The sequence below is a fragment of the Petromyzon marinus genome, chromosome 2, assembly GCF_048934315.1.
Source record: "Petromyzon marinus isolate PM22_M1 ecotype Great Lakes invasive population chromosome 2, UKy_Petmar_22M1.pri1.0, whole genome shotgun sequence".
Taxonomy (NCBI): domain Eukaryota; kingdom Metazoa; phylum Chordata; class Hyperoartia; order Petromyzontiformes; family Petromyzontidae; genus Petromyzon; species Petromyzon marinus.
The window spans coordinates 21129625-21145556 of NC_133668.1; the positions used below are offsets into that span (position 1 = coordinate 21129625).

Sequence of the window (15932 nt, forward strand, 5' to 3'; positions counted from 1 at the left end):
TTTATGATATTATACCTGTGGTTTTGACTCACATCTGCGTTCTATTTGCTTAAATTCTCAGATGAGCTTTATTTGTTCCTCATCATCTATATTCTCAGAACAGGAGATGCATCTGTGAGTCTGAAATTTTGATGTATGTTCAACTTCTTTCGCACCGTACGTAGCCAACCATGCTAATCGGAGGTGCGAGGGAAGGACAACAAACTAAACCCAAAAAGCTGTTCTAAATAAATTAGTTTTCAATCTACATTTAAAAGTGCATAGCTCCAGTGGCTTCGTAATATCGGAAGAGCGTTCCAGACGGTCGCAGAAGGGCATCTGAAAGCGCGTGATGCAGTGACTGTCTTTGTTTAATGGCTAACCAAACAATTGGTGTGTTATGCTACCATGTGAACTGGAAAGGTTTGGTGCAAAACTATTTCAGTTGCACTGAACTATAATTAATTGTCTTCATGGCATTTCCTATTGACTGAATTTAAGAAGTACTCTTTGTGAAGTTAATGCACGTCCATTTAAAAACATTTGCCGATGTGATTGTATTTGCATGTTGTTTCTACCATGACTTAGAATGAGATTTTTCTGCTCACAAGCTAACAGGTAGAAACTATTCCAAAGTCCATCACCCTCATTGGAATTATTTTAATTGGAAAAAAAGTCGGAAAGCACAGTGATACAAATATTCCCGGTTATTGTGTTTAGACCAGTGCTGAATGGTTACGCTTTTTAAAATAACAGGCACGGCATGTTTTCATGTTGTTGACAGTTTGTTGTCAACACGTGTACTTTCGCAGGAGTCAAAAGAGTAGCTCAGTACAGTTGTAGTTTAGTTAGTTCATTCAGACGAGGACTGAAGAGGCCAGGACGAGTATCGTACACAAAAGCGTGGTTTGGAACACCAAAATTACAAAAGCAAAACAAATCAAACAAGGTACTGCAATAACACAAATATGAATCAAAACAAAAACAACTGTGTAGGTATTTAATACAGGAAGAAGATTATCACCAACTTTGCACACTTGATGGATGTTTCACTCAGTTCTGTATAAAGGTGGTTTTGATTGAAGCATTTTTATTCACTTTCAAAAACTCGCACAAGGTGTGGATTTTTTTGTATGAAGATGATGTCGGGATGTTGGCAAAATTCAGTCAAAACACATTTTTTTGTCGTTTCCTTGCTCCCTTGTGTAGCCACAGGTTGATATTTTTCAGTATGAAGAACGTGTTACTTCTCATACCTTTTTATTATTATAATTTTATTCCACAGGGTCCAGCATCTGTGAATATAAATGGCAATTAATTGTGCTTCATGTTAAGACAGTTGCAAGACTTACTGTCGACTACGAATGTAGGAGTACACCTTTGATATGCAATAACATGTGTGCCATGTGCTAAAACAGTTGTTTTGCCTATGTATTCAATATTACTTTTCTTTCATCGGCCATTTTTGCTGACAGCTATGATTTTTATGCAATGCTATAAACCCTGTTGCCAGTCATCTGTGGTGTTTTATTAAACCTATTTCCGTTCTTGTTCATTGTTTCGCACTAATTTATTTTTTAACTCGTAATGACAATTGACCACGTTGTGATCCCTGTATAAAGAATATATGCATTACAAATATACATTCTCAAGACATGGCAGGGTTGGCTTCATTCTGCACATAATTTTAAAACGTGTTTATATAACTGTTTCATACAATCATTAAAAACCCCTTCCTTGGGGCAATTCAATTTCCCAAAGCATAGCCAGCACTTTTCATCCCTGGTATAGACAATAATTATGCTGTAGAAACCTAAAAATCCCACTTTCTTTTCTAACTCTGCTCATCATGTCCACGTTGAAAGTTTTAGAGCCCTTGCTGACTTGCCCTTCTTATACATATTGAACTCTACAGCATTAACGTCGTCCAAGCCAAAAAGCATTGCATGGAGATCCTCCAGTGCAACTGGGCCTTCTATGGCCACAAGTTTTTTCGGTAAAGTCACGTAGATAGGTTCCTGCAGTCACGAAAGCTTTAAGTCAAGATTTAACCACCTCTATGGGGAGGGTTTCCACACCACTATGAGATCCTTTAACAAACTTTGAGACAAGAAGGCTCATCTGATAGAGTTGTTCACATTTCTGAAGAGATGCCGCGACACTAAAGTAATACCGATCGCCTTTACACTGATATCTGCTGCTGTCACTTCTCCCAATGCTAAACGAATATTGTTCAGGTCTGGCCTAGCCCTGATCACAGAGAGAATAAGATTGCTCTCTTAAACATGCTAATTTTCACGTGGCAGTCCTCTGATTGGTGGAAAACCAACCACCATCGGGTTGGTTACCCACCACTTCCATTATCATTGGCTGCTGACATTTGGGCTACGCCCATTTCAAACCCTTATAAACAGTTTGCCTTGGAAGCTAACCCCCCTTTTCCTGAAGACGACCGCTTGTGTTGTGATCGAAACGTCATAGTTTTTTGTTGAACCTATCCACGTGACTTTACCGAAAGACCCAAGAACATGAATTCCTGCAGTCACGAAAGCTTTAAGTCAAGATTTAAATTTAAGATCAGCAAATGCTGCCAAACCCCTGTTCTAGGTATGACATTTTTGCTCAGGGTGTGACAATACATCACGTTATCAATGAATACGATTACTCAGCTCATGATACATGCATCAACCTGCCTGTGTGATAAGCGATGTATTCTCGAGGTGTACGCTGTATGTAATAGGTACACTTTGTCCCTTCAGCCACTGGAGACCACTACATTTACCAGAATGTAAAAAAATAATTGATTCCTGAATCCATTTGCGGATCTGGATCACAACACATGACTAGTTTTATGCTCAGATTCACATTGCGCAGCATTCAACTTCGCAGTGCATATGTGGAGACACAAAGGCCTGGAAAAGCATACGGAGGCAGCGATAATTTAAAGAGAAAGTGAAGAGCCAAGCAAGAAACATTCCGAAATATTTGGGAAATGCAGCCATCACTGTCTTGCAATGTCATAGATCACAAACGTAATGACAAAAACATTTTTTCATGGTGACCTGCATTTTAGTTAAACAGTTCCTCAACATTGTAGTGTGTGCAGTAAGTATGAACAAATACTGATTTAATTGTACATAATAGCTCCGCTACACTGTGAGTCACAGAAATATAAACATCCTGCGTGACTTTACCGAAAGAACCAAGAATATGAATCCCTGCAGTCACGAAAGCTTTAAATAAAAAAATCCTGCATAAAGTTAAAACAACAAAAAAAATCAGCTTGCGTCATGCAAGGCTCTTCATCAGGAATACAATTTCGCACAAAAAAGTGGCCTTTTCCCATTTGTGCTCAAGGTTTATGTGACTTTCTAGCTCGTGGGTTTTTAATTCCTGTAGGCGCACCGAGGTGCTGACTCATTGCTGCGAACTTTTACCATTGGGAAGACTTTGCTGTCGGCCTGGGGAACGCACAAGTGATGAGTTGACTGTGCTGCATGGCATCAGTTTCCGTGGAAAGTATTTGCTTCGCCACCAATGTGTTCTAGAGACTAAGTGTCCAAGCTCTGCTCGTTGGGACCGAGCTGCATGTATTTCTCTGCTCCCATTAATCACAGTGGATGTAAAATTATTACCGTGACACCTAATGTTCTTTAATGTTTTATACGTAACATTATTTTTTTTCATATATTTAAGCACATTGGCACAAATGGAAGTAAGATGGGAATATGGTAAGGGTGACTGGTGCTTGCATCCCTTAGTTTTGGATGGATCTGGTAAATTCATGTGTACTTAGATATTATATATATTTTAAATTGTATTTGTTTATATATGAAATGCAAGTTGCTGTCTCATATATATGATCTGGATGGATGGGACAGAGGTTGAGCATGTGGCTCGCAATCCAAGGTTTGTGAGTTCAATTTGCAGTCAGGGGTCGACTCAGGCCTTCAATGCCTCCTGGGTCGATTAAATATGTACCACTTTGTGGGAAGGCCAACGGTGATTGTCTTAGGGAAAGCCTCACCCCCGAAGGAATGCGGCTGTTTCACCACTGGCTCAGGGATGCAAATAGCAAACGAGTGCTACCCAATGCTCATTTGCGTGGGAGACCATTTTGATATTTTAATTTATAGGTATATTTTTGTGCATGAGTAAGCAATTTCCTATTTTGGTTGCGTTTTTATTGATAACACCAAAGCTGAAAACCTATTTGTCAATATGTAACACCCACGGTTCAGCAGGGTAGCATGTAAATTGGGATATATTCGTGTTTTTTTCTTCCCCCTTAATCCCTCACCACGATGACCTCGCCACCTTAGGGCAATTTAGAGCACATTGCAAATCCCCTGTTAGATGTTGCATTGCTAGTCCAGATAAATACTCCTGCATTGTCTGAATTTGTGAGCAGTTCATTTGGGATACTGGTGTCGCAGGGAATCTATTTGTTTGGGACAATTACACTGCAACAAAGACAACGTTTCTCTTATTTAGTGTAACAATTGAACACGACTTCTGTATCTATGTGAAATGTGACTGCAGATTTTTAAGGGTGAGTGCTTTAGGACAATTTGGAGTAGCTCCATGTCTTACTTACCAGAATCAGACAGCCCTGCTTCCCACTTGCGGAAGAGCTCAGCTTCCCTCTGTGCCCAGCACTCACTCATCTCTGCTCTCACGCTGTCCTGGGAAAGCACATCCCAAGAGAACCAACTGTCGGTCATACTCACTCTGTTATTTTATGCTCTAAATTCGGGGCATCATCTCCTTCTGACAAGAAACATTGCAACCGTGCTCATCATGTTACATTGTATTTGAGAATGATAATACAAATAATATAAAAGTAGCTGTCTTTGGACTCAAATACCAATGAGGTCGTGCTCACCTCTGTTGGTAGCCTGGAACTAGTGGAGGAAATTACAAATTCCTATGATGGGAGCCAGTGTCTCCACAGCATGATCACTGTTGAGTTCTCACAAAGTGGTACTTATATCATTGAGTCTGAGGTGATGACAAACTAAATGCATCCCCAACCAGGATAAGAATAATTATGTCATTTAGTGCCACCTGGCTGAATGACTAAACTAAGTTATATTTGTAATTGATGTGAATGAATAATGTATTTATGTTGAACTTATTCCGCACCGTAGGTAGCCAACCATGCTAATCGGAGGTGCGGGATATTAGCCATGGCTGTGAATCAAACTCAGGGCCGCCAGGTTCACAGTACCGTGAGTCAACTACGATGTCACCGATTCACAGCATTTTTAACTGAAGGTAAATATTGGTATTGGGATTTGCATTGTGGTACTGGAATGCATTCTCCCGTATCAAACATTGTCAAAAAGGCTGCTTGCTTGTAGTCCATGTCAGAAATGCTTGAACATTTCTGACATGGACTCTGGTCTTCGCACCTGATTCACTCACAAGTGACGACATCACATTTATCCTTCTATTTAAGACCAAAACAGGAGGATTTCTCTACAACTCTGGCTGTCACCTGATGAGGCTGGTTGTAATTACCGGCGAAATGTCGTACTCGAATTGTAAGTGTTGTGAGTTTACTTTCCAACACACTGGTGTGGTGAGCTAGCACCGAATTGGCATGTTTTGTTTACGCGACAAACCTTACTAATTGGCTGTGACAGGTGGTGGCGGGTTTAACGACATTCATATTATCGCGATTAAACAAAATAAAACCCTCTATTATAGAAAACATCAGGACGTTGACTCTGGCTCGGTGGCAAGCAAGCTATCCCCTAAGGCTGGACACCCTAGCAAACCAGATGTTCCATCCTCGGAGATTATCTGGTTAGAACACTTCAATAATGAAACGGAATCTAATATTTGTGTTATCACTTGCTCATAGCATCATCCATTGTCGAAAATAAACCATTGAACAATAGAAAATATGACAATTGGTTGTGAACGTTACTGTCTTAACATTAAAATACTGTATATATTAGGCTTAAATTATATTATTGAACACCTTTATAGTTTGTTGTCAGTCGTAATGATAATAGCCACACCAATACAGATGCTAAATTCCCTTCAGTTTTTTTTATATGCAGTACAATGCACTATCTGCAAAACAGTGTCACCTAAGCTTTCCCCTTCAATGTAGTAGATGACTTAAATATACAAATTGGAATGTCCTTTCATATCGACACATCTACTGAGCTGCTGATGTATGGTATTCTGTAATTGTCTCATACATATGTATGAGGAAAAGTGTAAAATGTAGCATCTCTCAGAGATGTTTGCTTGATGCTCTATTTGAAGGTAAATTGATACAAAAACAGTATTTAAATCTAGTGCAAAATATATTTCTGTTTGAATAAATCTCTATGAAAATTATATTCTTGAATTATATTTCATGAGTTTCACATTTTTTATACTTTATTATACTTACACCATTTATTGCCTTTCGACAATTCGCCTCAGAATGACACAGCATAAAGTATATTACAAAAATGTAAATTAAATTTTTCTACTTGGGGCATTCCTCAACTTTATATTACCATAAATTGTTCCACAGATTGAAGAGCACTTTGACGTGTCATTGTATGACTTCACGACGAAGTGATGTTATAACATTATAACATAAATTATAATATATAACATCCTGATATTATAATATGATTATGGATATAACTATTGTACATCATTGTGAGATGCAATTGGCATGAATGATGCTATATAAAATGGAGAAAACTAATTCAGACGTTATTGGCTTTCATTGTGCGTTCAGTTTGGTAAATGTTTGTACTGATGGTCATGCCAACTATAACCTGAAAATGATGCTGTAGAGAGGAGGAAGTTGACAGGCTAGGGGGTCATGCCCTTTTGCAAATTGCTCTCTACATCACCATGCTGTTACAATTGTAGGGACATAGAATTGGGTACTACGTAGCATAGCGCTGGCTGCTGGCAGGGAAGGGGATCTGCAGAGTGAAGCAGCCCTGATTGACAGCAGGCCACGTGACAGACCCGAGAGGGATCTCGGGTAAAGGTTACGGAGGGGACGCATCGAGAGCCCGCTCGTAGGTTCCAGAAGGTGGGCGTGGCCTCGCTCCGCCTCGGCCACGCTAACAGGATTAAAGGGGACCCCGAGCGGGGGATCGGGGCCGTCGTTTGGAGTGGGATCCCCTCGTCGTCGTCATCGTGCCTTTGTAGCTGTCGTCGTCCACTTGATAATTGCGCTGCTAGCAGTAGTTGGCTGTCTTAGTTCGGCGCCGTCAGTGTCAGATGGCTAGCGTTGTGTTGTAGACTAGCAACCAGTGTAGAGTTGCGTTTAAGCGAGAGACAGAGCATTGTGTAACAGCAGAGGGTGTGTAACAGTTTGCTCAGTGTTTAAAGAACTGTCTCCAAGAAGTTATGCCTCCAAGTCCCACACTACACAATTAAGCCTCAGTGTGACTCCACAAAGAGTGTCGGAGTGCCTGTGAATAAGTGTTGAAGAATGCTGGACATGCTCCACAGATAGGTAATAGTTGTATGGATTCCAAATACAGAGTAAAAGACGTGCTGTGGTTAAATCAGATGTATCACGTTTATTCTCCCACTCTACCACCACTATTTGTCCTGGCTTACTCTTATATGACTAGCGAATAATAAATGAGGAATGGCCCTTCCTCAGCCTATTAAATATAATTTACGTTGCAAGGCAGTTCAAATGAAAAATGTATGTTTTTTTCGTGCTTACACACCACTGTTGAGGCAGTCACTGAGTTTGAACATATAAATGTGCATCATAATTATGTCATGCTTTCTTGATAGCACTATTGTTTTTAAATGCATCATTAAGGTTGCGTTTATAGAAGTATTGCATTCATAACAACGAGAACATCACTTAATGGACCTCAAATTAATTCATTAGTACTCTATTTGACGCTATAATTGCAAATTACTATACCTATGTGTTTTCCTTCTGTTAGGTAAGCATGATATTTGATGTGTATCAAGCCATACGCTTTCTGAGTGCAACATATCATAAAATAGTAATCTGCTCAAGGTGAGCAGTCATAATAGCAATGGCAATATCATTAATACAATACTTTTCGATTTAAAGCTTTCATGACTGCAAGGATTCATCTTCTTTGGTTCTTTCGGTAAAGCCACGTAGAATGAGAATAAAATAATAAAATAACACAATTAAATTCTCACGACGTTTCGACCACAACGAAGACGGCCGCTTGCATTGTGGGCGAAACGTCGTGAGAATTTTATTGTGTTATTTTATTATTTTATTCTCATTCTACGTGACTTTACCGAAAGAACCAAAGAAGATAATACAATACTGTTGTCAATTATTATTCGTATAAGATCTGTATCATAGTTATATGGCCATTCAAGGGTGTACAGTGAGGGAAAAAAAGTATATGATCCCCTGCTGATTTTGTACGTTTGCCCACTGACAAAGAAATGATCAGTCTATAATTTTAATGGTAGGTTTATTTGAACAGTGAGAGACAATAACAACAAATAAAATCCAGAAAAACGCATGTCAAAAATGTTATAAATTGATTTGCATTTTAATGAGGGAAATAAGTATTTGACCCCTCTCAATCAGAAAGATATCTGGCTCCCAGGTGTCTTTTATACAGGTAACGAGCTGAGATTAGGAGCACACTCTTAAAGGGAGTGCTCCTAATCTCAGCTTGTTACCTGTATAAAAGACACCTGTCCACAGAAGCAATCAATCAATCAGATTCCAAACTCTCCAACATGGCCAAGACCAAAGAGCTCTCCAAGGATGTCAGGGTCAAGATTGTAGACCTACACAAGGCTGGAATGGGCTACAAGACCATTGCCAAGCAGCTTGGTGAGAAAGTGACAACAGTTGGTGCGATTATTCGCAAATGGAAGAAACACAAAAGAACTGTCAATCTCCCTCGGCCTGGGGCTCCATGCAAGATCTCACCTCGTGGAGTTGCAATGGTCATGAGAACGGTGAGGAATCAGCCCAGAACTACACGGGAGGATCTTGTCAATGATCTCAAGGCAGCTGGGACCAGTCACCAAGAAAACAATTGGTAACACTACGCCGTGAAGGACTGAAATCCTGCAGCGCCCGCAAGGTCCCCCTGCTCAAGAAAGCACATATACATGCCCGTCTGAAGTTTGCCAATGAACATCTGAATGATTCAGAGGACAACTGGGTGAAAGTGTTGTGGTCAGAATGGACCAAAATGGAGCTCTTTGGCATCAACTCAACTCGCCGTGTTTGGAGGAGGAATGCTGCCTATGACCCCAAGAACACCATCCCCACCGTCAAACATGGAGGTGGAAACATTATGCTTTGGGGGTGTTTTTCTGCTAAGGGGACAGGACAACTTCACCGCATCAAAGGGACGATGGTCGGGGCCATGTACCGTCAAATCTTGGGTGAGAACCTCCTTCCCTCAGCCAGGGCATTGAAAATGGGTCGTGGATGGGTATTCCAGCATGACAATGACTCAAAACACACGGCCAAGGCAACAAAGGAGTGGCTCAAGAAGAAGCACATTAAGGTCCTGGACTGGCCTAGCCAGTCTCCAGACTTTAGTCCCAAAGAAAATCTGTGGAGGGAGCTGAAGGTTCGAGTTGCCAAACGTCAGCCTCAAAACCTTAATAACGACATGTCTTGGACCGTGTTCGCGAACACAAGGCAGATCTGAAACACGGCAGAACCAATCCCTCTGCCGTGGCTGACCATTGTTATAACGCTGTGGGCTCGCATGATATTGTTTTTTCCGAGACCAAGGTACTCTGCAAACCTTCGGGCCACTATCAAAGATTTGTTCATTAAGCCATCCAGATATATAAACATAGACATAACTTCAACCGAGAAGATGGATACAAATTGAGCAATCATTGGAAAGATGTTATTAACCAAGTAAAGACTTAACTGGTTGTGGTTGTTTCCATAATTTCCGCCGGGTACTAGTCTATTTTTCCAAGTTACTTCCCCCCGTGTCCCACACTCAGCTTCCCACTTCTAGCCCCGCCTACTTCCCCCCCCCCAGCCTCACTTCTCCCCCTAGCGCTCACGCAGCCCCCCACCCCTCCTCTGCTCCACTCCCCCCCTCTCTCTCCCCCCTTGCTCCTCCCTCTTTTCTTACCTATATAACCTCTTGCCACGGCAGCTCTCTCGCCTATTTCAGCATTTTTTCTTGCTGTGGTTGTTCCACCTGATGAAGATTGCTTGTGTTGCGATCGAAACGTCGTGATTCGTTTTATTTGATTACTACCTACGTGACTTTACCGAAAGAAGCAAAGAGTAATACAAAGGTAAAGTAGAATATCCTAAATAATGTATTTTATGGTTGTATTCTGTAAAACATATCCTAAATTGAGATATATATATTGATGTGAAATTCCTCAGCTATCAAGAAGACCACGGTTGAATCACACTCTATACTGCAATGTGACTTGCACGATATTAAATGGGTCCAATTGAACCAAAATATCTGACCTCAATCCTTTATTAACAGCCTAATCAGTGCAATGACATCCCACCCACTGATTTATGCTTCATGAATACAGGAAAATGGGAAATCAGGACAGCTGTAAACAAACCGCTACTTTTTATTAAAGTGTCATGAGGTGCGATTGTACCTTGTAGGCCTCAAATGAGCTTTCCAGGAACTCATGCTTTTCTTTAAGCTTATCTGTAAAGTGAGTCATAGGAAGCGAATTACCCAATTCGTTAATTTTTTTGGAAAGTGTTTCACAACTGCCACACGTTTATTAGGCACATACTTTTCAGTCCTAGGAAACGCATGGTGTCTGTGAAATTAGAACAGTTGTTTACAATTACCAATCGTTTTGTTAGATATTCTCTGAATTAAGATGAACTACAATTATATTGTTGAAGACAATACTGTTGTGATGTAATGATTAATACAATGGACTTGCAATACAGGTGTCTCCTGTTCAATCTGCTTGCGCTGCAGTTGAAAACAACGAGGAACTTTAATATATACTCCCGCATAATAAATGTGTACGCCCCAGTAAGTCGATCAGCAGGTGACGTGTGGTGGGGTAAAGTGTGGGAACCTCCACCTCTTCAGAGATGTCTGACCAGCGTGTAAAGAAGGGCTGCGCCTGAATGATTTTATGGGGTTGAATAATATACCAGTAAAAAAAAGATGTGAATATGGAAGGGAAATAGCAAGCGTCTCATTAGTAAAGATTTTAAAAATCCCATGAACTTCGAGTGTGGATTGGTTTTCATATAAATGCAATTTCACAAACACCTGGAAACATTATTTGCAAGAAGACCTAAAGAGCATTTGAATTGGACATTTTGGTTCATTACAATTTCACAATAACATTGCCTCACCACCGCTGCTTGAAATGCCGTATTACTCAGTTAACACGCTATAGTGAAGGTTTGTGTGGTATATGTAGTGTGGTGGGTTCATGGCCCCACATACTGACAATGTATTCACACATTTTTTTCTGTGAAATGTATAGATGTATATTTGTACCCAATTGGTTTTTTCAATATATTTCATTGAGAATTTTTTTTTACATTTTCTGCCAATCTCACCTGTGATGATTTTTACAATTGTGTCGTTAGCTTTGAACACTGATATACTTTACATTATTTATTTGTACTCAGGGTTCTCTTGCAACAGAGACTTTCCTTCTGTGGACGCTGACCTGCTTATAAAGTTCATGTATATACGTGCCTTGCTTCATTAAGTCATACTTGATGATTTTTTATCGATTTAGATATTGTTAATTGGTGACAACATTCATTTCTCTTCCCTTATTCTGTAAAGAAATAATTGGAATACACATACGTTTTAATGTTCAGCTATCACAACTGCTATTTGGAAATTATTTTGTGAGTGGGAGTCGATTGGTAAAGTTGTCAAACCTTTAACCTAGCTCCTTGTGGATGCACTGCGAATTTTGAACATTGAGTACTTTTTTTATTTGACGAAAAAGTATTAAAGTAGTGAGCACATTGTTACTGAATGCAGAGTTGGTAATCCATGCACGAATCCATATCGGTTAACAAATGAAGAACATTTCAACCATGCTGTGTAATCTTAAGAGTAGACCTGCAATTAATTGAAATTGGCCTGACTTGAGCCCCAGAACCCCGACCTTCTGATTGCACACAGGGAGTGGCAACATCTAGATGTCGGGTTATTTACTAAAGCCCTTGTGTGACAAATTCAGCTTCAATCAAGCTTTTGGAAACACCTGCTCAGCGCTACAAATCTGCTGGGAAATTCGTCAGCAACATAGCTGGACCGTATTCTTTTGGCATGGTTCATTATATATCGTTGTCTACAAAAACCCTCACAATAAGTATATCTTAAAATTAAACAAAGCATGCATACAATATTGTCCTTGTTTATTCAGAATGTTATATCCAAATATGCACATCTTTTGACAAAGGGCATACAATAAAATGCACGCTATACTATGAAAAGACCAAAGACCGCCAAAAGGTGAACAGCACAAAGGCTTTTTCGATTTAAAGCTTTCGTGACTGCAATGATTCATCTTCTTTGGTTCTTTCGGTAAAGTCACGTAGAATGAGAATAAAATAATAAATTGATAAAATAAAATAACACAATAATATTCTCACGACGTTTCGGCCACAACACACGCGGCCTTCATCAGGTGAAGGGACGAGACTGTCTGGAGGACAGGGACGAGACTGTCTGGAGGACAGCGCTGGAGCTCCAGACAGTCTCGTCCCTTCACCTGATGAAGGCCGCTTGTGTTGTGGCCGAAACGTCGTGAGAATATTATTGTGTTATTTTATTGTATCAATTTATTATTTTATTCTCATTCTACGTGACTTTACCGAAATAACCAAAGAAGATGAGCACAAAGGCTGTTTGCTTTTTGGTGTTATTTGGTCTAACACTGGTGTAGGCCCATTTGTTTCAAGGATAATGCATATATTATCAAAGCATTTTTGTTTGCACGTTTCACCACAAGCATATATGGTTAATGCATACTTGATGCCTTGCGGATTGGTATCTATTTGGCGTTTGAACATCTTAACATGTGTATATTCTTGCCGGAAAGGATGAAGCCTATTCTTTTTTCGTCAACTTGATACTGGCAAAAAAATGGTTCCATAGATATGATGTGGTCAATGAATGCACGTAAGGAGGCCATGCCCACATACTGTAGCAATCCTTGTCACGCGATTTCTGCTCCTTCACATTGTGCAGTTGTTGTGCCTCCAAAGCCGCGACTGCAAGACCATGCTGCTTTTGGATGTCCCTGTGCATGTACACAGCAGGGAGATCGGCGTTCACGCTGGAACACGGTACATAAGCGTTAACTGTACATGGTGGTCCAGATGTGTTGTGACCCCCTATTAAATGACCCCTAAAATTTTGTTTTCCCAAATAAACCTTACTTTTAAAACATATATAAAGCTTTAGAGTTTGAAATGGGGGTCACAAGACATCTGGACCATCCTTTGCATTTGGGAAAAGGGGAGCCTCACTCAATGGAGCATGTGTGTGGTTGTATTATTTGCTTGTTGGAAGTGCATAATGTAGTTGCTTATGGTTGTCATCAAGTTTGCTTTACATAATACGTTTTTAAACATTTGGCCCGATTTCCGTCTCCAACCAATCACACAACTCGGCCTGATTTTGGGATGAAAATGTACATGAGAGTATTATTATTGTTATCTGCTAGGTCTGGGTTTAAGAATATTTGCAGACAGGTGCCTGTTAATGCATCCAACCCATTAAATGGAATAGTTAATCTAGGAATTATGATGTACCTGACACCTGAGAGGAGACTGAACTATTTATAAAATACCTTTTGATATATACATGGACTGTGCATGTGTCATGTGTCATCACCTTCAATTCAATTAATTATGGAGCTACATTTTAAGAGGCGCATGGGAATAAAACAAAAATTCCGTACATCAGATTTGTTCTCGTGCCTTAATGTAATATAATATAATCACTGCCATGTTCTTGAAGCAGCAATTTTGTAAATTGTGTTACATGTTTAGTATGAGCAAGTGGTAATTAAAGTGTTCATAAAGTGTTGAGATATTTCTCATGTAATATTTTAGACCTGTACTGAAGAAATATTAGTTGTCACTTTGATGTCTGCTGAGCATGGTCCCATTTATCAGTCATCCATTGGTTAAAACTGGAGGTGTGTGAACTTCCATAATTCATTCATTACTAATTTAACCATACATCACCGGCTAACATCACATTCTGTTTGTAATATTTTTTGTATCCCCTATCTTGTAACTTAGCTTGAAATATACATGGGAATGATTGAATAAGTTATATTTCCAATAAGAAAGTATGTACATTTTATAAGTACCCAGGTAGGCAAGATTGATGAGAGCCCATTACAAAGACAATTTTCCTTAAGTCGCTCTGGTTTGACGTGTCTGTTTTTGCTGTGTATGTGGTGAAGGGTAGTAGCAGTTGTTATCATTCTACGCTACAAACATGGATCATTGATAACATCAATGACAAGCAGTATCTAAACCTGTCTCAGACCGTTCCTCGATTGAATAATCCTTACTTCAGTAGCTTGTGCAGCAATGTGCAAGAACAACAGCGCTGTGGAGACAAATGTGACCAGCCGTGGTTCTAGCCATACTGTTCCCCAATGTGCCATGCTGGTCTTCGTAGGCGCTCACCAACAGCATGTCCTTGCAGTCTATAAGGCTAAATCGTAGATTTGTGATAGTCCATTAATGTGGACTCACCCAAGCTCATGCTCATGTTGTGTCTTCAACTGTATTAGCCTTAATTCCATCTCTTGCTTTAGCTGCACGTCCATGACAGAGACACACCATGCAACAGATTGGAACTTACTTCACAAAGCGTTTATACACTCATGTTACTAAATCTGATATTTCCACCGTTGATAACAACATTTATATCAATAGCTTAATCGATACATTTGTCAAGGCATTATAAAAAGTACTTAATATATATTTTATTTTGCAGGAATTTTTTTTCATTCTTAAAACAGATTTATGGTTTGCACAAATTAACATGGGGATACTTTTGAGCACTTAAGACTTTGTTGACGTATGTGTGGAATCTTAAACAATTAAGTTATTCCAATGATCTTTCCATGTTACATTTTTAAGTGGATATTCTTCAAGTGGGATTTAGTTGCCACTTTTATTAAAATATTTACTATAACTATTTTTACTTTACCAGATCAGGACCACTGAGCTATACAGCTATATTTCAGAAGCGACCTGGCCACAAATGATAGCTCGACAAAGTGGCTTATCATTTGGAAATGTATATAGCAGCCAAACACTCTAAACGCATATTCTTAGCTCTTTCGATAAAGTCACGTTGAAGGGAAACAATAAAATAATAAAATATATATAAAACAATAAAAATTCTCACGACGTTTCGACCATAACGCAAACGGTCATCATCAGGACCTGTTTATATATATTTTATTATTTTATTGTTTCCCTTCAACGTGACTTTACCGAAAGAGCTAAGAATATGAATTACTGCAGTCACGAAAGCTTTAAATCAAAACTCTAAAAGCATGTTTATAAATGTTGAGGGAAAAACCGGAGAACCTGGAGAAAAATTCACCTGACCACGGGGAGAACATGCAAACTCCAAATGTACCGTCATCAGGGTCGGGATTGAACCGACGAACTCCTGTATACCAGGCGAGGTGATTAACATCGCACCACCATGGTGCCCCTTGGGCCCAGCATGTTTCAGGAACTGCCTTAAGACTATGGAAGGGGTTTGTAGAAGCTGAAGGCCTGGCAGAGGTGAAACCCAGAAAATCCCGCTATGTTTTTCGTTATATTGTCCGATGTTTTAGTCTATGTGTTGGGAGCTCCTTCAGCTGCTGAATAATTTCTTGAAGCTACCAAGACGTGGAAAAAACATTGGACGTCCTGCCAAACAACACGTAGTACAGCCCGATCAAAAACACATTGAGAGCTGTACAACACA

General features: G+C 39.8%; 1 protein-coding gene across 1 annotated transcript in view; it reads right to left on the minus strand.

The window, feature by feature from the left end:
- Positions 1-619: 619 nt before the first annotated feature.
- FLACC1 (flagellum associated containing coiled-coil domains 1) overlaps positions 620-15932 on the minus strand; it is a 35234-nt gene continuing 19921 nt past the window's right edge. Inside the window, exons 3-7 of the mRNA XM_032959316.2 lie at positions 14696-14757; positions 13124-13221; positions 10579-10631; positions 4577-4664; positions 620-1274 (exon numbers count right to left, since the gene is read on the minus strand). Of these exons, the coding sequence (XP_032815207.1) occupies positions 1246-1274; positions 4577-4664; positions 10579-10631; positions 13124-13221; positions 14696-14757 (330 nt within the window). The 3' untranslated portion in view covers positions 620-1245. The remainder of the gene's footprint in view (positions 1275-4576; positions 4665-10578; positions 10632-13123; positions 13222-14695; positions 14758-15932) is intronic.